Source organism: Dioscorea cayenensis, chromosome 17, assembly GCF_009730915.1.
Source record: "Dioscorea cayenensis subsp. rotundata cultivar TDr96_F1 chromosome 17, TDr96_F1_v2_PseudoChromosome.rev07_lg8_w22 25.fasta, whole genome shotgun sequence".
Classification (NCBI taxonomy): Eukaryota; Viridiplantae; Streptophyta; class Magnoliopsida; order Dioscoreales; family Dioscoreaceae; genus Dioscorea; species Dioscorea cayenensis.
The window spans coordinates 17568069-17582008 of record NC_052487.1 but is presented as its reverse complement, the minus strand read 5'-3'; the positions used below and the strand labels follow the sequence as shown (position 1 = coordinate 17582008).

General features: G+C 33.0%; 1 protein-coding gene across 1 annotated transcript; it reads left to right on the top strand.

Annotated features, from left to right (window-relative positions):
- Positions 1–2124: 2124 nt before the first annotated feature.
- On the top strand, positions 2125–2850 carry LOC120281187. The gene has a single exon (XM_039288078.1). The coding sequence runs from the start codon at positions 2125–2127 to the stop codon at positions 2848–2850; it is 726 nt and encodes a 241-aa protein (XP_039144012.1).
- Positions 2851–13940: the final 11090 nt, after the last annotated feature.

The window sequence follows — 13940 nt, the reverse complement described above, 5'->3', positions numbered from 1 at the left end:
TTTATGGAGAATTGACAATATAAACACCAAAATTGGAGATTCATATTAAAAAAAAATAGTAAGTAAAAACTCTTGTTTTCCAGTTTAATTAATTGTAAGGCTATGTTAAAGAATCAATGTAGCAAATACCAATAAATGTGAGTAATTTTTTAAAAAAAATTAATATAATTACATATCATATTCATTATAAAATAATAAAATAAACCTCATTCTCCTTATGACTAAGTTTTATAATTATTATTACTATGATAGCTAGTTCCAGTTGGCTAGATAGTTTAAAATCAAAACACGAGAGAGAAAAATCTTATGTTTATATATAAGGCAATATATATATATTAATGTATTATTATTATTTTTTTAAAAATCAAACATGGTTGTTTGCTTGCATACCCCTTGTAGTAATAAGAATTTTCTTATCTGTCTATATATATTATTATTTTTTTTAAAAAAAATCAAACATGGTTGTTTGCTTGCATACCCCTTGTAGTAATAAGAATTTTTTTATATGTCTATATATATATTATTATTTTTAAAAAAATCAAACATGGTTGTTTGCTTGCATACCCCTTGTAGTAATAAGAATTTTCTTATATATCTATATAAAAAATAGTATTTACTTATGTATTCCTACAAATTATTTTTTACTTTTTTATATAGCTTTTTAATAAAAAGTCAACTAAAAAATTTTATAAAAAAATAAACTATCATTTGTTTTTTCCTCTTCATTTATTTTTATTTTTAGAAAAAAAATAAATCTAAGCACTAACTCAAATATAATCCCTCACGCCAACGACCATTTGGTCTATTGGCATTGGGTCCCTTGCGTAGGGTTATTCGCCTCGAGTGTCGAGCGTGGCTCCTCGAGTTCGATCACCCATCTCGCTGCGAGGTGAGAGCGCTGTCGATTGGTGAGCGTTGCTTTCCCTCACGTGTTCGTCCCCGGGTTCGTGCGCCTATCGCCTTTCTCAAAAATATATATATATATATATATATATATATATAATCCCTCACATTAAGAGTGATTTTAAACTATTTTGGGACATAAATGGAAAATACACAAAATTTAATTGGTCATGTGAATTACACTCAAACTTTAACAATATATCACCTAAGATAACTTGAATTATACTCTTTGAAATTAGAAAATAAAAATAAATAAATAATTCAGTACTAAAGTTGGCGTTGATACTTTATTGAAATTAAATTCATAAATCACAACCCTGTGCAATTGCTTGAAAGGAAAGTTATTCTCTTTCACAGAATAAGAAACTTTTTTTTTCTTAAAAAAAATACAAAAAAAAAAAAGATGACATAACCTTCACTATGTGGAAAATAATGGTGATTTATATTCGTTTCTTGTTGCTGTTCTTAACTTTAGATCTCACTAAAGAATACTACTTTTGACTTGTTCTTTTATTTAATTTTATTTGTCTAAGTTTTCCATGTATCTCTCTTATAATTCTTGGTAGTTTTAATCAACCTTTGAGATATAAAAATTTTATATAAAAGAAATAAAAGAATTTTAATCTTTTGATGAAAAGCAAGTGAAGAAAACCATGGTTAATACTTAATATTCTATGGATGACACATAGAATGATTTAAACAAAGATATATTATTTTTGTAAGATATTTTTTTAGAGTTTGGTCATTTAAATAACTAGTTTGGGATTTAAATTTTTATATATATAAAAAAAAACATGCTAATTGAGGTCTATTTTTCTACATGGCTCTCATTATCTAGCTGGGTGAATGATAAATAATAATAATAATAATAATAATAATAATAATAATAATAATAATAATTCATTTTCGGTTCCCTTCAATTGAAAGTTCATGTAGAACTCTCTAATTTTTTTTTAAAAAATAATCTTAAAAATATCTCAATTTCTCTCTTCCCACAAATATAAACAAGTTACATTCTCAATTTCTCATAAATAAAACTTAAAAAAAAATTAGAAAAACCAAATTCTATCGGCTAATATCAAAACAAAATATCAATTTGGCAATAAATAAACAAAGAAAAGTCACACAAAAGCCTACATATAAAGCGAGGAACCAACCAATCAACCCTAACCTTCCCTTCCTGTTTCCATTCATCATTCCAAAGCCTCCAACCCTCAATTGATGGAAAACCAACAGCAAGAAAAAGAAAAAGAAAAAGACTCTCTCCTCTCCCTCTTTGACACCCTCTGGTTCTACCACCCAATCCTCTTCCACAACCCTCCTCCTCCTCCTCCTCCTCCGGCACCGGCGCCGGAGCCTATCCCCATCAAAGTAGTTCAACGTATACGAAGTCACCGGAGAAGTCTAAGTGATGAGCAACTACTTCATATTCCTTCATCCTCAACTGCAACCAACTCTCATTCTAAACTCCAAACCATTCTCTCAGGCAAAGAAAGTACTGTTCTTCAAGAGAACACAAGCATTGAAATCAAGAAGACAGGGAATAATAATAATAATAAGCACTCTAAACGGAGATTATATAGAAGGAGAGGAAGTAGTAGTACCAAAAGCTTATCAGACTTGGAGTTTGAGGAGCTCAAAGGCTTCATGGACCTTGGATTTACCTTCTCCGACGCAGAGACTGATCCCAGACTCATGTCTATTGTTCCTGGACTAAGGCGAAGGGTTGCATGTGATGATGAGAAGTTTGAAAGTGAAAGACATGGATGTGATGATGATGATGAAGAAGGTGGTGGTGGTGTAGTGAGGCCTTACTTGTCTGAGGCTTGGGAGGTGGAGGAGGAAAGGAGGTTGAGGAATTGGAAAATTCCGGCGCCGGTGGAAGGAGTGGATATGAAGGATTGTCTCCGGTTGTGGGCTCAGGCTGTGGCCTCTACCGTCCGGTGAGAATTCTCCGGCGAGTTCAAGGTTTTTTCTTTTTTATATGTTTTGATGTTGTTGTTGAGTTTTTGTTTTGTTTTTGTTTTTGTTTTTATTTTTGTTTTTTATGAATGGGATTTGGGAGGTAATTGTACATGAAAGAGGTGGTGTTTTTTTAAATTGGAAGTTATGAAGGATTTGATTTCATATATATATATGTGTACTCGATATTTATATTTGATATATAATTGGTATAAAATCTAGCCTTGGTTCTGAATTGTTTTGGTGTGAAATGGTAGTTTCACATGTGGGTTTTCATCATTATTAATGGAAATTGACTTTGATTCTCTAACATGTTTTTCTTATTTTTCACCTCTGTTTGCACGTTCTATATTATTAAATTGTTTTTCTAAATAATTTTTTTTTTAAATTTAGATTTATAAAGTGTTTTCTATTTCAATATATTTTCTTGTTTATTTTTAATTAAACACAACATAATATAATTTAGAGACTAGAGTGTTTTTTCTTTTCAAGAAAACCAACATTTTGGTGGAGTTTCACTTTATAGTCTATATATATAGTTTAAGAAAAGAATAGTATGGCTGTTTGAGGCTGGATATAGTTTGCAAGGTAACACTTTTTGGTTGGCACTAGATTGAACAGTGTGGAAGAACTTATTCTTCTTGTGCTAAAGTTGTATTTCAATAAACTAATTAATTTTCCAACTAAGAGCATTAAGGTGACTTTCGATTTAATATTTTTTCTTTAATAAAAAATATTTTTTTATTAAATATAAAAATATTTAATTAATATTTTGGAAGGTACTATGATAGTTTTTTAATTACACTGATAATCTATATAGAAAAAATCCAAAGACTTTTGTTTATTGGCATTAAATCTTTTGAGTAAAATTTTTGTTTATGTCAAAAAAATGAGTTTAAATTTGAGTTTACATAAGGTGGTGAAGACACATATATTGAGATAAAAATTTTATATTCATGCACACCTAACACGCGGTTTATTTCCAATTTATAAAAAAAATTATATAAGAAGGAAAACAAACTAATATATTAAAAATAATATTTATATAATTAATATAATTAGTTGCTTCTCCTAACTACCAACCAACATAGTGCATAGTTAGTACTTATCTCAGTGATTAAGACATTTCAACAATTAGGAAATAAACAGTATCTATCCATCCACTAGCAAGTAGTATGAAAAACATGCATTTTAATTTTAATTTTTAAAAATAAAATTGAATAAATTAGTTAGGTGGAAGGCCGGTCATGGATTCCTAATTAAGAATGGGGCCCATCTGAGTCAGCATTAGTGAAAAAAATAAGGTAATAGGACATTGTTTTAAAATAGTAATCTAGTGGACATTGGTGGTGATGTTCACATCCCACCTGGATGTCTTGTCATTAAATTTTTTTGTTTGTGTTTGGTTGGCAAATAATTCCCTATAAACCAAATTAAGTCAGCTTAAATTATTGCTGATTCCATGCTATTCAGGGGCAGTTTGGTTCCCGGATTGAGAATGGAAAGGGGTGAAGGAGTAATGAAAATGAGGAGGAGTGGAGAGGGATTGGGAATGAAGGACGTGTTTGGTTGGTGAGGTATAAGAGGGTAGTTCATCGGGAATGGGTAAAAGTAAAAGTAAGAAAAATACTGGTAAAATGACCTTTATAACCCTGATAGAAATAAATAACAATATATATAACATATTAAAAGTATATTTGAATCAATTGTTGTTTATAATTAAATTTATTTATTTATTTTTTTATTATTTGAAACAATTGTTATTTTAAATATTTGTTAGTATTATGATTAAATTTTTATTAGTTATTATTTAATTATGATTTGTATGTGATAACTATTTTTTAAAGTATTAAATTTACTTTATTATTACAAATGGATATTTAATTTTTAATAACTCATTAGATAAAATAAATATTATAAAAATGATAAAAATAACTTTTTAACTTTTATACGCTTATGTAAAATAAATATAATTATATATATAATAATTAATTTTTTTAAGTGACAACTATTTTTAAAAAAATATTAAAAATATTAAAATGATTTCAATATTATAAATAAATATTTAATTTTAATAGCTCATTGGGATCATTAATTATTTATTAATTATCGTAGTTAATCATATATCAAAAATTAAGGAGCTTTTTTATAAAACTTAAATTGCTAATTATAAACTTTCATTTTTTAAAAAAATTTTTATACTTTGACATTAATAATTGAATGTTAAAAATGAATGTAAAAATTAAATTAAAAAAATGGTAAAATAGGATACATGGTTTCAATGCAAGGGCAAAAGTGTCATTTTATCTCCAAGGCATCATAAAGGAATGAAGAATCCTCTCAAATTTGAGGGGATTGTGATTACCAATGACACACTGATTTTACTCCTTCCCCACGCCTCTCTCACTCCCATGCATGTACAACCAAACAAAGGGTTGGACTCATTGATGGCTCATTCCCATTCCAAGCATGCCAACCAAACACCCCCTCAATTGAATGGATATATAATAGAATAAAAATATTTTTTATTAAATTGAATTGCTTGACCTTTAGGTAAGGGCACAAACATGGAATGACAGATTCAGAATGGGCTAATTCTTGTGAAAAGGATTTGTACGTCCTCCCTGTAGGGTTTCATGGAGTTCAGCAACTGTTTTTTTTTCACAATTTATTGTTTTTTTAAAAAATAAGAAATTATTATTTGCTAGTGAGTTCATCAATGTTCGCTTCAGTTCAAGCATGACCTGCAAATCCAATATTAACTTTACTATCTTGGACATCCCATTTTTTCATGCGGAATTTAAGAAAGCAACATTTAAATTGAACGCACAAAAAAAGCTCATGGGTTAGATAACTTTTTAATTATTTTCTTTTAAAATAACTAGGGCGTCATCCAAAATGACCTCCATAAGTTCTATAAAGAATTTTGTAAAAGCATAGCTAATATAGAAAGCATCATTTCGACCAATACTACATTTATTCTTAAGTTAGAGTCCCCAAGTAATATCTCTAACTTCCACTTAATCAACTTTATTAACTCATTTCTCAAAATCATACCTAAGATTTTGGCAATCAAGTTGAATATAGTGCTCAACTCGTAGATAAACTATACCTAATCAACCTTTATCAAAGATAAGTGCATCAAAAATAACATTATCATTGCTGAGGAGCTAAAATTTAGTTTTCGGAATTACAAGATTAAAAAGGAATATATTTAAAATTAACTTTACTAAGGCATTTGATACGATTGATTGAGATTTCTTAAATGACATTCACACAACTCGTTGTTTCAGTTTCTATTGGATATAATGGATATATCATGACCATCTTTTTTATATCCAAGGCTAGGGTTTTTGTAAATGAGACTCTAAGAGGATATATTGGCTACTAAGGAGGTTAAGAAAAAGCAATCTTCTTCCCCCTTTTCTATATACTTTAGCATAGACGTCCTTGGCGTTTTATTCAACCAAGCATTAAATTCAATCGTTCTCTATGGGGCACCTCTAAGTCTGATAAAATGTGTTGTCCACAAATGCAGATGTCCTTGTCATTTTATTTGTGGAACAAATTGAGGGTCAAAGGATCATTAAACTTATTCTATATATTCTCAAAGGGCTTTCTAGTATAGCTTTAAATTTCTAAAAAAGCTAGTTGTACTTGTTGGAAATTTTGATCTAATGTTGGAGTAGAAACAGGAACGGGATGACTGAGGACTGAGGCGTGCAGGAGCACTGTCCTTAAAAACAATTTCGCCTCCTTTTTGCAATGCGACAGGAACACGGATGGCGTTGTTCTCCAGGATTCAACAGTCAAGTTCTTTGTTCACGCACCGTAACAGAAGAACATACGAGTGCTTTCGTTTTACGGGAGTGGAAAAAGAAAGAAGAAGAAAAAGTTAGTTTTGAACTGGGATGGATCGGGGTTTTTAGTAGGGGATGAATAGCCGGAAGGCGGACGGCTGAAGAGGCACGGCAACGTCCCGGCTCTCGAAGGGTCGCTGAGGGAGGAGAGACACGGCCGGAACCGTGAAGCCGTTCTTTAAAAAGGCGCAAAAATTAAAATTTTTAAACATAAGATAAAGGGCAAAAAGGTAAAAACCTATGGGCGTGGATCGCACCCAATAAACTGGTGCATTCGTGTCCGCACCATGCGCCCACGTGAGTTCGTAATTTCTAAGCTAATTTCCTCGAATCCAAACCCTCAAATTTGCACTGCGCTTGGCAGTAGAGAGAGCATAACCACTCAAGCAAGGTTAAAGGATAATGAATAGTACTATATATAAAGTGGATGAATTCCTCAGCTAGGCAATGTGGTATCTAAACCCTTTAGTAGAATGTTTTGAAACAATATGGGCTAAAGAATATGGGCCCTCTAACAATCCCCCATTTCAAAAATATTCGTGACAAGAGGGAAAGAAACGATGAAGATAATGCATCAGAACTAGTGCCTTGTGGGCTATGAACTAATTCCTAGAATATATAAGAAGTGACTTACAGGAACTTTGGTGAAATAAAATTTCTATGAACCTGCATTCCTTGTTGTAAATCAATCGTCTCATAAATCACATTACCTTCTTGAAAACTGAGCAACTCTAATCGGGTTGGCACCTTTCGGCCATGCGCCAAAACCTGGAATTCATAAGTGCTCTAGAAAAACTTGCCTAAGTTTTTTCATAGAAAGCGGCCCCACTTTCACACTTATATAGGTGAATCCATCAGGTGTAATATTGCAATTAAATACACCATTCAAAATTGAACTATGGAATTCATTAAGAATCAAATTCATCCTTTCTACATTGCAATTACACTATACACCATAGGAAGGGATAAAGAAATAAATAGTGTATCTCCAAAACAACCAATGACTTGTTTTTACCCATATGAACCTATTTCTTGGATTTACCAATCACACAGGTTGGGTTACTATCATTGTTGAGTTTTGTTATAGGCACAATCCCATTCCTCGATGTCTCACACCCGCTTTTCTACCTAGTGCTTTAGTTAATGGATCAGCGTGATTTACCTCCCGATCTTACATAGCTTAGTGATATCACTCCATCTTCAAGCAATTGCCTAACAATATTATGTCTTAAAACGTGATATGCCTACTCTTACCATTATATGACTTACTCTTGGCTCTGTACATAGCGAGCCATGCTATCACAATGAATTGAAACCCGAAGGGGCTGGTTTCTTCCAAAGGGAACATCGCTGAGGAAATTCCTAATCCATTCTCGCTTCAGTGCTGCTTTTCTCAAGTGCAACAAATTCGACTCCATTGTTGATTTTGTCTGTGCAAGTTTGTTTTGAAGACTTCCAAGACACCGCACCCCTCCCTAAAGTGAAAAATAAATCCACTTGTTGACTTTTGTTTCATCCCGAATCAAATCCGCTTAGCATCATTATACCCTTCAGCATCGCAGGATAACCGTAATACATTAGTCCAAAATCAATAGTTCCTTTCAAATATTTTAAAATCATGATCAGGGCAATCCAATGATCCTTATTTGGACTATGTGTATATCCGCTCAATCTGCAAACTGTATAAGCAATGTCAGGACGAGTACAGTTCATCAAATACATTAAACTACCAATTACTTGTGCATATTCATTTTGAGAAACACTAATCCCTTTATTCTTGCTTAAATGAAAAGCACTATCATATGGAGTTGAGACAGAGCTTGCAATTAAATTGATTATATTTCTTTAATACTTTTTCAACATAATTTTTCTTGTGAAAGCATTATTCCATCATCCGATTTGAAATTTTAATTCCAAGAATAAAATAGTGCTTCACCCATGTCCTTCATGTCAAATTTAGATGCAAGAAAATTCTTTGTCTCAACTATTATTTCTAATCTAGTACAAAAATAAGCATGTCATCTACATATAAAACAAATTATAACACCCACATCGTTAGAAAATTTCTGTTTGTAGATACATTTATCGATTCATTTATAAAATAGCCATTGGAAACTAAAAACATGATTAAATTTTTCATGCCATTGTTTTGGTGCTTTGTTTGAGCCCATATAAAGATTTCATAAGTTTGCATACCTTATGCTTGTTGTTAGAATCACATACCCTTCGGGTTGATCCATATAAATTTCTTCTTGAGATCTCCATTTAAGAAAAGCTGTCTTAACATCCATTTGATGAATAATTAAATTGTTAATAGCGCTAATGCAATTAAAATTGAATGGAAGAAATTCTAGTAATGAGCATAAGTATCAAAAGTAGTCAATGTCTATCTTTTGAGAATATCCTTTAGCTACTAATCTAGCTTTAAATTTATCAATAGACCCATCGGGTTTTAAGTTTTTTTCTTAAAAATCCATTTTGCAACCTATAGTTTTTGAACCAGGGTGGAAGATCTACTAATTCCCAAGTATGATTAGATAAAAATTGACTCTAATTCACTATTAATAGCTTCTTTTCCAAAACACAGACATCAATAGAAGTGATAGCTTGAGAATAAGATTGAGGGTCATCCTCCACAAGAAATGTAATGAAATCATTTCCAAAACTATGTTCTTTCCTAGTCCTTTTACTCCTTCTTAATTCAAAATCAGAGGCATTAACATTTCATCGAATCAAGATTAGAAGAAATATGAGGTGAATGTGCAATGTTATCAACACATGATTTCAAAGGAAAAAAATATCTCGAAAAATCAGCATTTTTAGATTCCACAATAGTATTAGGTTCCATAATGTCACTCTTAACAACTATGAATCTATATGCAAAGACTATTTAAAGTATATCCAATTAACATACAATCAAAAGTTTTTGGGACCAATTTTCCTCTTTTTAGAATCGGTAAAAGTACTTTTTGCTAAGCAACCCTCAAACCTTAAGATATTTTTTAAATTAGGTGCATATCCTTTCCATAATTCAAAAAGGAGTTTTACCGCTTTTCTTAAAAGGAATTCTATTTTGAATATGACAAGTCGATAAAAATGGCTTCTCCCCTATAAATTATTAGGAGCCTCGAACTAATTAACATAGCATTCATCATATCCTTAAGAGTTCTGCTTTTTCCTTTTCGACTATTCCATTAGAAGCAGGTGAGTAAGGGGGAGTTGTCTCATGTATTATGCCATGGTTTTCACAAAAAGGTTTTTCAAAATATTATCTTCATACTCTCCTCCTCTATCTCGATCTAAGTCTTTTGATTTTTCTTATTTAGTTGATTCTCAACTTCATTTTTTATATTTCATAAACATTTCACATGCTTCATCTTTTGATCTAAGCAAGTATAAGACAAGTATATCTAGAGTAATCATCAACAAAGGTAATATAATATTTCTTTCCTCCTCTAGTCATTGAATATTTTTAAATCACCTAAATCGAATGAATTAAACCTAGTAATTCGAGATTCCCTTTCAATAGTCTTACAACATTTTTTTGGTAGATTTAGATTCTACACAAATCTCACATTTATCAATTTTATTGAATCTGTCATGTTATGAATCAACCCTAGTTCTTTCATTCTCTTGATGTATGAAAAATTCACATGTCCCAATCTAGCATGCATAAATCAATTGAATTCACCATGTAAGCGTAAGAGGATGCTTTTTATTTCCATTGTTAACATTGAGTACATTGAGAATAAATAAACCTTGACTACAATACCCCCTTCCCAATGAAAAACCATTCTTAGACATTATTAATTTATCTGACTCAAAGGCCACTTTAATTCCAAACCTTTTCCAAGCAATGAAACAGATATTAGATTAGCACAAAGATCGGGGGCATGCAACACATCATTCGGGAAATAAAGTCTTTCCCGAAGTAAGTTTTTAGAAGTACCTTCCCTTTCCAAGAACCGGAGAAGGAGATGAATCTCCCATGAATACTTGTTTCTCACCTTTGGCTAAAGGAATATAGGATTGGAAAGCATTCCTATCAGCAGAAATGTGCCGCGTGGCTCCAGAATCTACAATCCAGTCTTTTGCATCCGCCACCATAAGTGCTTGAGAAACAACAGCTGCTATGATATCATCATTGCCTCCTTCCGTTAGGTTGACTTTAGCACTTGTCTCCTTTGGTTCTTTCTTGAAGTGACATTGAGATGCATAATGCCCTGGTTTGCCACAAACATAACACGCACCTTTTCTTTTTGTTTGAAAATTCTGATTAAATTTGAAGCCATCCTTCTTTTGTCCGTTGAATCTTTGTGCAGAGCCTTTGAAATTATTTCTGGTTCCTTTGAATTTCTTGGGATTCCTGTTGAAATTCTGATTTTTGTTTGATCCTGCTTCAATGAGATTCGCCTTGGATGAGAGTTCTTTAATCTTGTCTGCATTATCCCTTTGCCGATTCTTCTCTTCGATTCGGATATGTACAATGATGTCTTCAAGAGTCATGAGTTTTCTTTTATGCTTCAGGTTGTTTTTGTAGTGTTTCCAAGATTCGGGAAGACGTTCAATGAGGAAGCCGGCAATGAATGCATCAGGTAAGATGATTTCTTCATTCTTCAGATCATTGACCAGAACATGATAATCATGGATTTGAGAAGATACATCCTTGTCTTCAGTCATTTGGAAATCAGAGAAATTTCCTATTGCGTATTTCTGATTCCCGGCATCTTCAACTACGTATTTTTTTATGCGGTGAATCCCAGTTTCTTTCATTGCCTTGAGATCGCAGATAGATGTCATACAATTCATTTGAGAGAGTCGAGGATGGTATGACGCAGATCTTGTTTTTCTTTCTCCCAGTTAGCAAGGTTTCCGCATAAGCTTCTGATGTCGGGTCTGGCTTTGGTTCAGTTAAGATATGTGCGAGGTTGAACATGTCTAGCGCTGAGAACACCTTCTGTTGCCATCGTTTGAAGAACGTGCCAGCCAATTGATCAATCTTCGAGACATCAGGAAGTAACTTAGCCGTGGTCATCGCGTTATCCATAAATTTGTTCTTAAGATTGTTGGAAATTTTGATCTAATGTTGGAGTAGAAACAGGAACGGGATGACTGAGGACTGAGGCGTGCAGGAGCACTGTCCTTAAGAACAATTTCGCCTCCTTTTTGCAGTGCGACAGGAACACGGATGGCGTTGTTCTCCAGGATTCAACAGTCAAGTTCTTTGTTCGGGCACCAGAACAGAGAACATACGAGTGCTCAGATTTTCGGATGGAAAGAAAGAAGAAGAAAAAAGTTAGTTTTTAATCTGGGATGGATCAGGGTTTTTAATAGGGTGGAATAGCCGGGAAGGCGGACGGCGAAGAGGCACGGCAACGGCCGGTTCTCGAAGGGTCGCGGAGGGAGGAGAGACACGGCCATTAAATTTTTTTAAACATAAGATAAAGGGCAAAAAGGTAAAAAACCTATGGCGTGACTGCACCCAATAAATCTGGTGCATTCGTGTCCGCACCATGCGCCTACGTGAGTTCAGAATTTCTAAGCTAATTTCCGAATCCAAACCCTGAAATTTGCACCCCCCTGCGCCTGCGCGTAAGAGAGCATAACCACTTAAGCAAGGTTAAAGGATAATGAATAGTACTATATATAAAGTGGATGAATTCCTTGTAGCTAGGCAATGTGGTACTAAACCTTTAATAGGAATGTTTTGAAACAATATGGGCCTAAAGAATATGGGCCCTCTAACAGTACTTCACGTTTGTCACACTCCAAATGTAGTGGTGGTGAGGACGGTAAATTGCTCTACTAGCACTCCTTCCCTTATTTGGGTGTACTCATCTTGGGAAGAAGGCCCCATAAATTGCACTGGTTAAAGTTGTTAGAATTTAAGGAGGAAGAAGAATTTGAAAATGCTTCAAGGCGTGCTGCAAATTGCCACTCTCCTTTAGACTTAATTCACCCCACCAGATTTGGTATGCAATAGGGAAAATAGAAATAGTCTTTGGGATACAACGAAGCCTTATCAAATCTATGTTGCACGCACAGACTCAATCTTTCTAAATTATCACAATAGAGAGCATTAAGTTGTTAAAATTCTTAGAGATAAGGTGAGAGTTTTTCTTATTTTCAAATTTAAGAGATAAGGAGAATTTATAAACACTGATGCATCCTTTAAAGCAATAACGGACTAAAACGGATGCATATAACGGATATGTCTTTTAAATATTGATAACTAACTATTTAAATCATTAATAAATAAAATTTGAATTAAATCCAAATTTTATGTGACATTTATCCACATATATTTTGAAAACATTTCCAATAAAAGTTCATCACAATTGTGTGTGATTGCTCTTTTCTTAGAAGGCCAAACTGATGTACTTGGGAGGAAGACTAACTTTGTTAAACTGAGTAATATATGTAAGCCCAACATACTAGATGTCTGTATTCAAGCTATCTAAGTGGGTTATCCAGGGCATCAATATGGTTCAAAGAAATTTCCTCTAGCATGTGCTTAATCTTGATCATTCGGGATGTTAGCTTGTAGTATGGCAGTGGTAATACAAATTCAAAGACCAGGAAATGTGGGGTATTTCAAACATGTAGGATATTAATAATGCCCTATTGGGAAAATGGTAATTGAAGATCACTTCTAGTGCCCCCCTGCTATTAGTCCTTTGTGATTTAATTTAACAATTGTCAAAATAGACCCATATAGAGCCTCTATCTTCAGCCTTCTCAAAAGAAATTATTTTTATGGCGCTGAGTTTTAGACTATTTACTAACTTTTCATTTGTACACTTGGCCCACAATCAAATATAGAAATATACCCTATTCTAGCATGATTATCGTTAGTTAAAAAATTGTGTGGCCAAAGATAGTTGACCCAATCACTTTCACTATTCGACAAACACAATGATCTCGGTTCATGATTTCTTTCTCTGACCCTCCGCCACGAAGGATCACCGCATGTGTATCCCTAGCTTGACATTGGATTCAAGTGATCTAAAAACCTTGAGTTGGGAAGGAAAGCTTTGATAAGTTCTTTTACAGTTTTCTCAATGATGGAGGACTAAAGTGTTTTGTGGGGTGAGTCATGTGGCACACACTATGTCCTCTCAAAATCAATATTTTCAATTTTTTCCATGTGAGACAAAAAAATCCAAGCCTTAGATAATCTTTGTAAAAGGGGTTGTAACAAACTACAACATACAT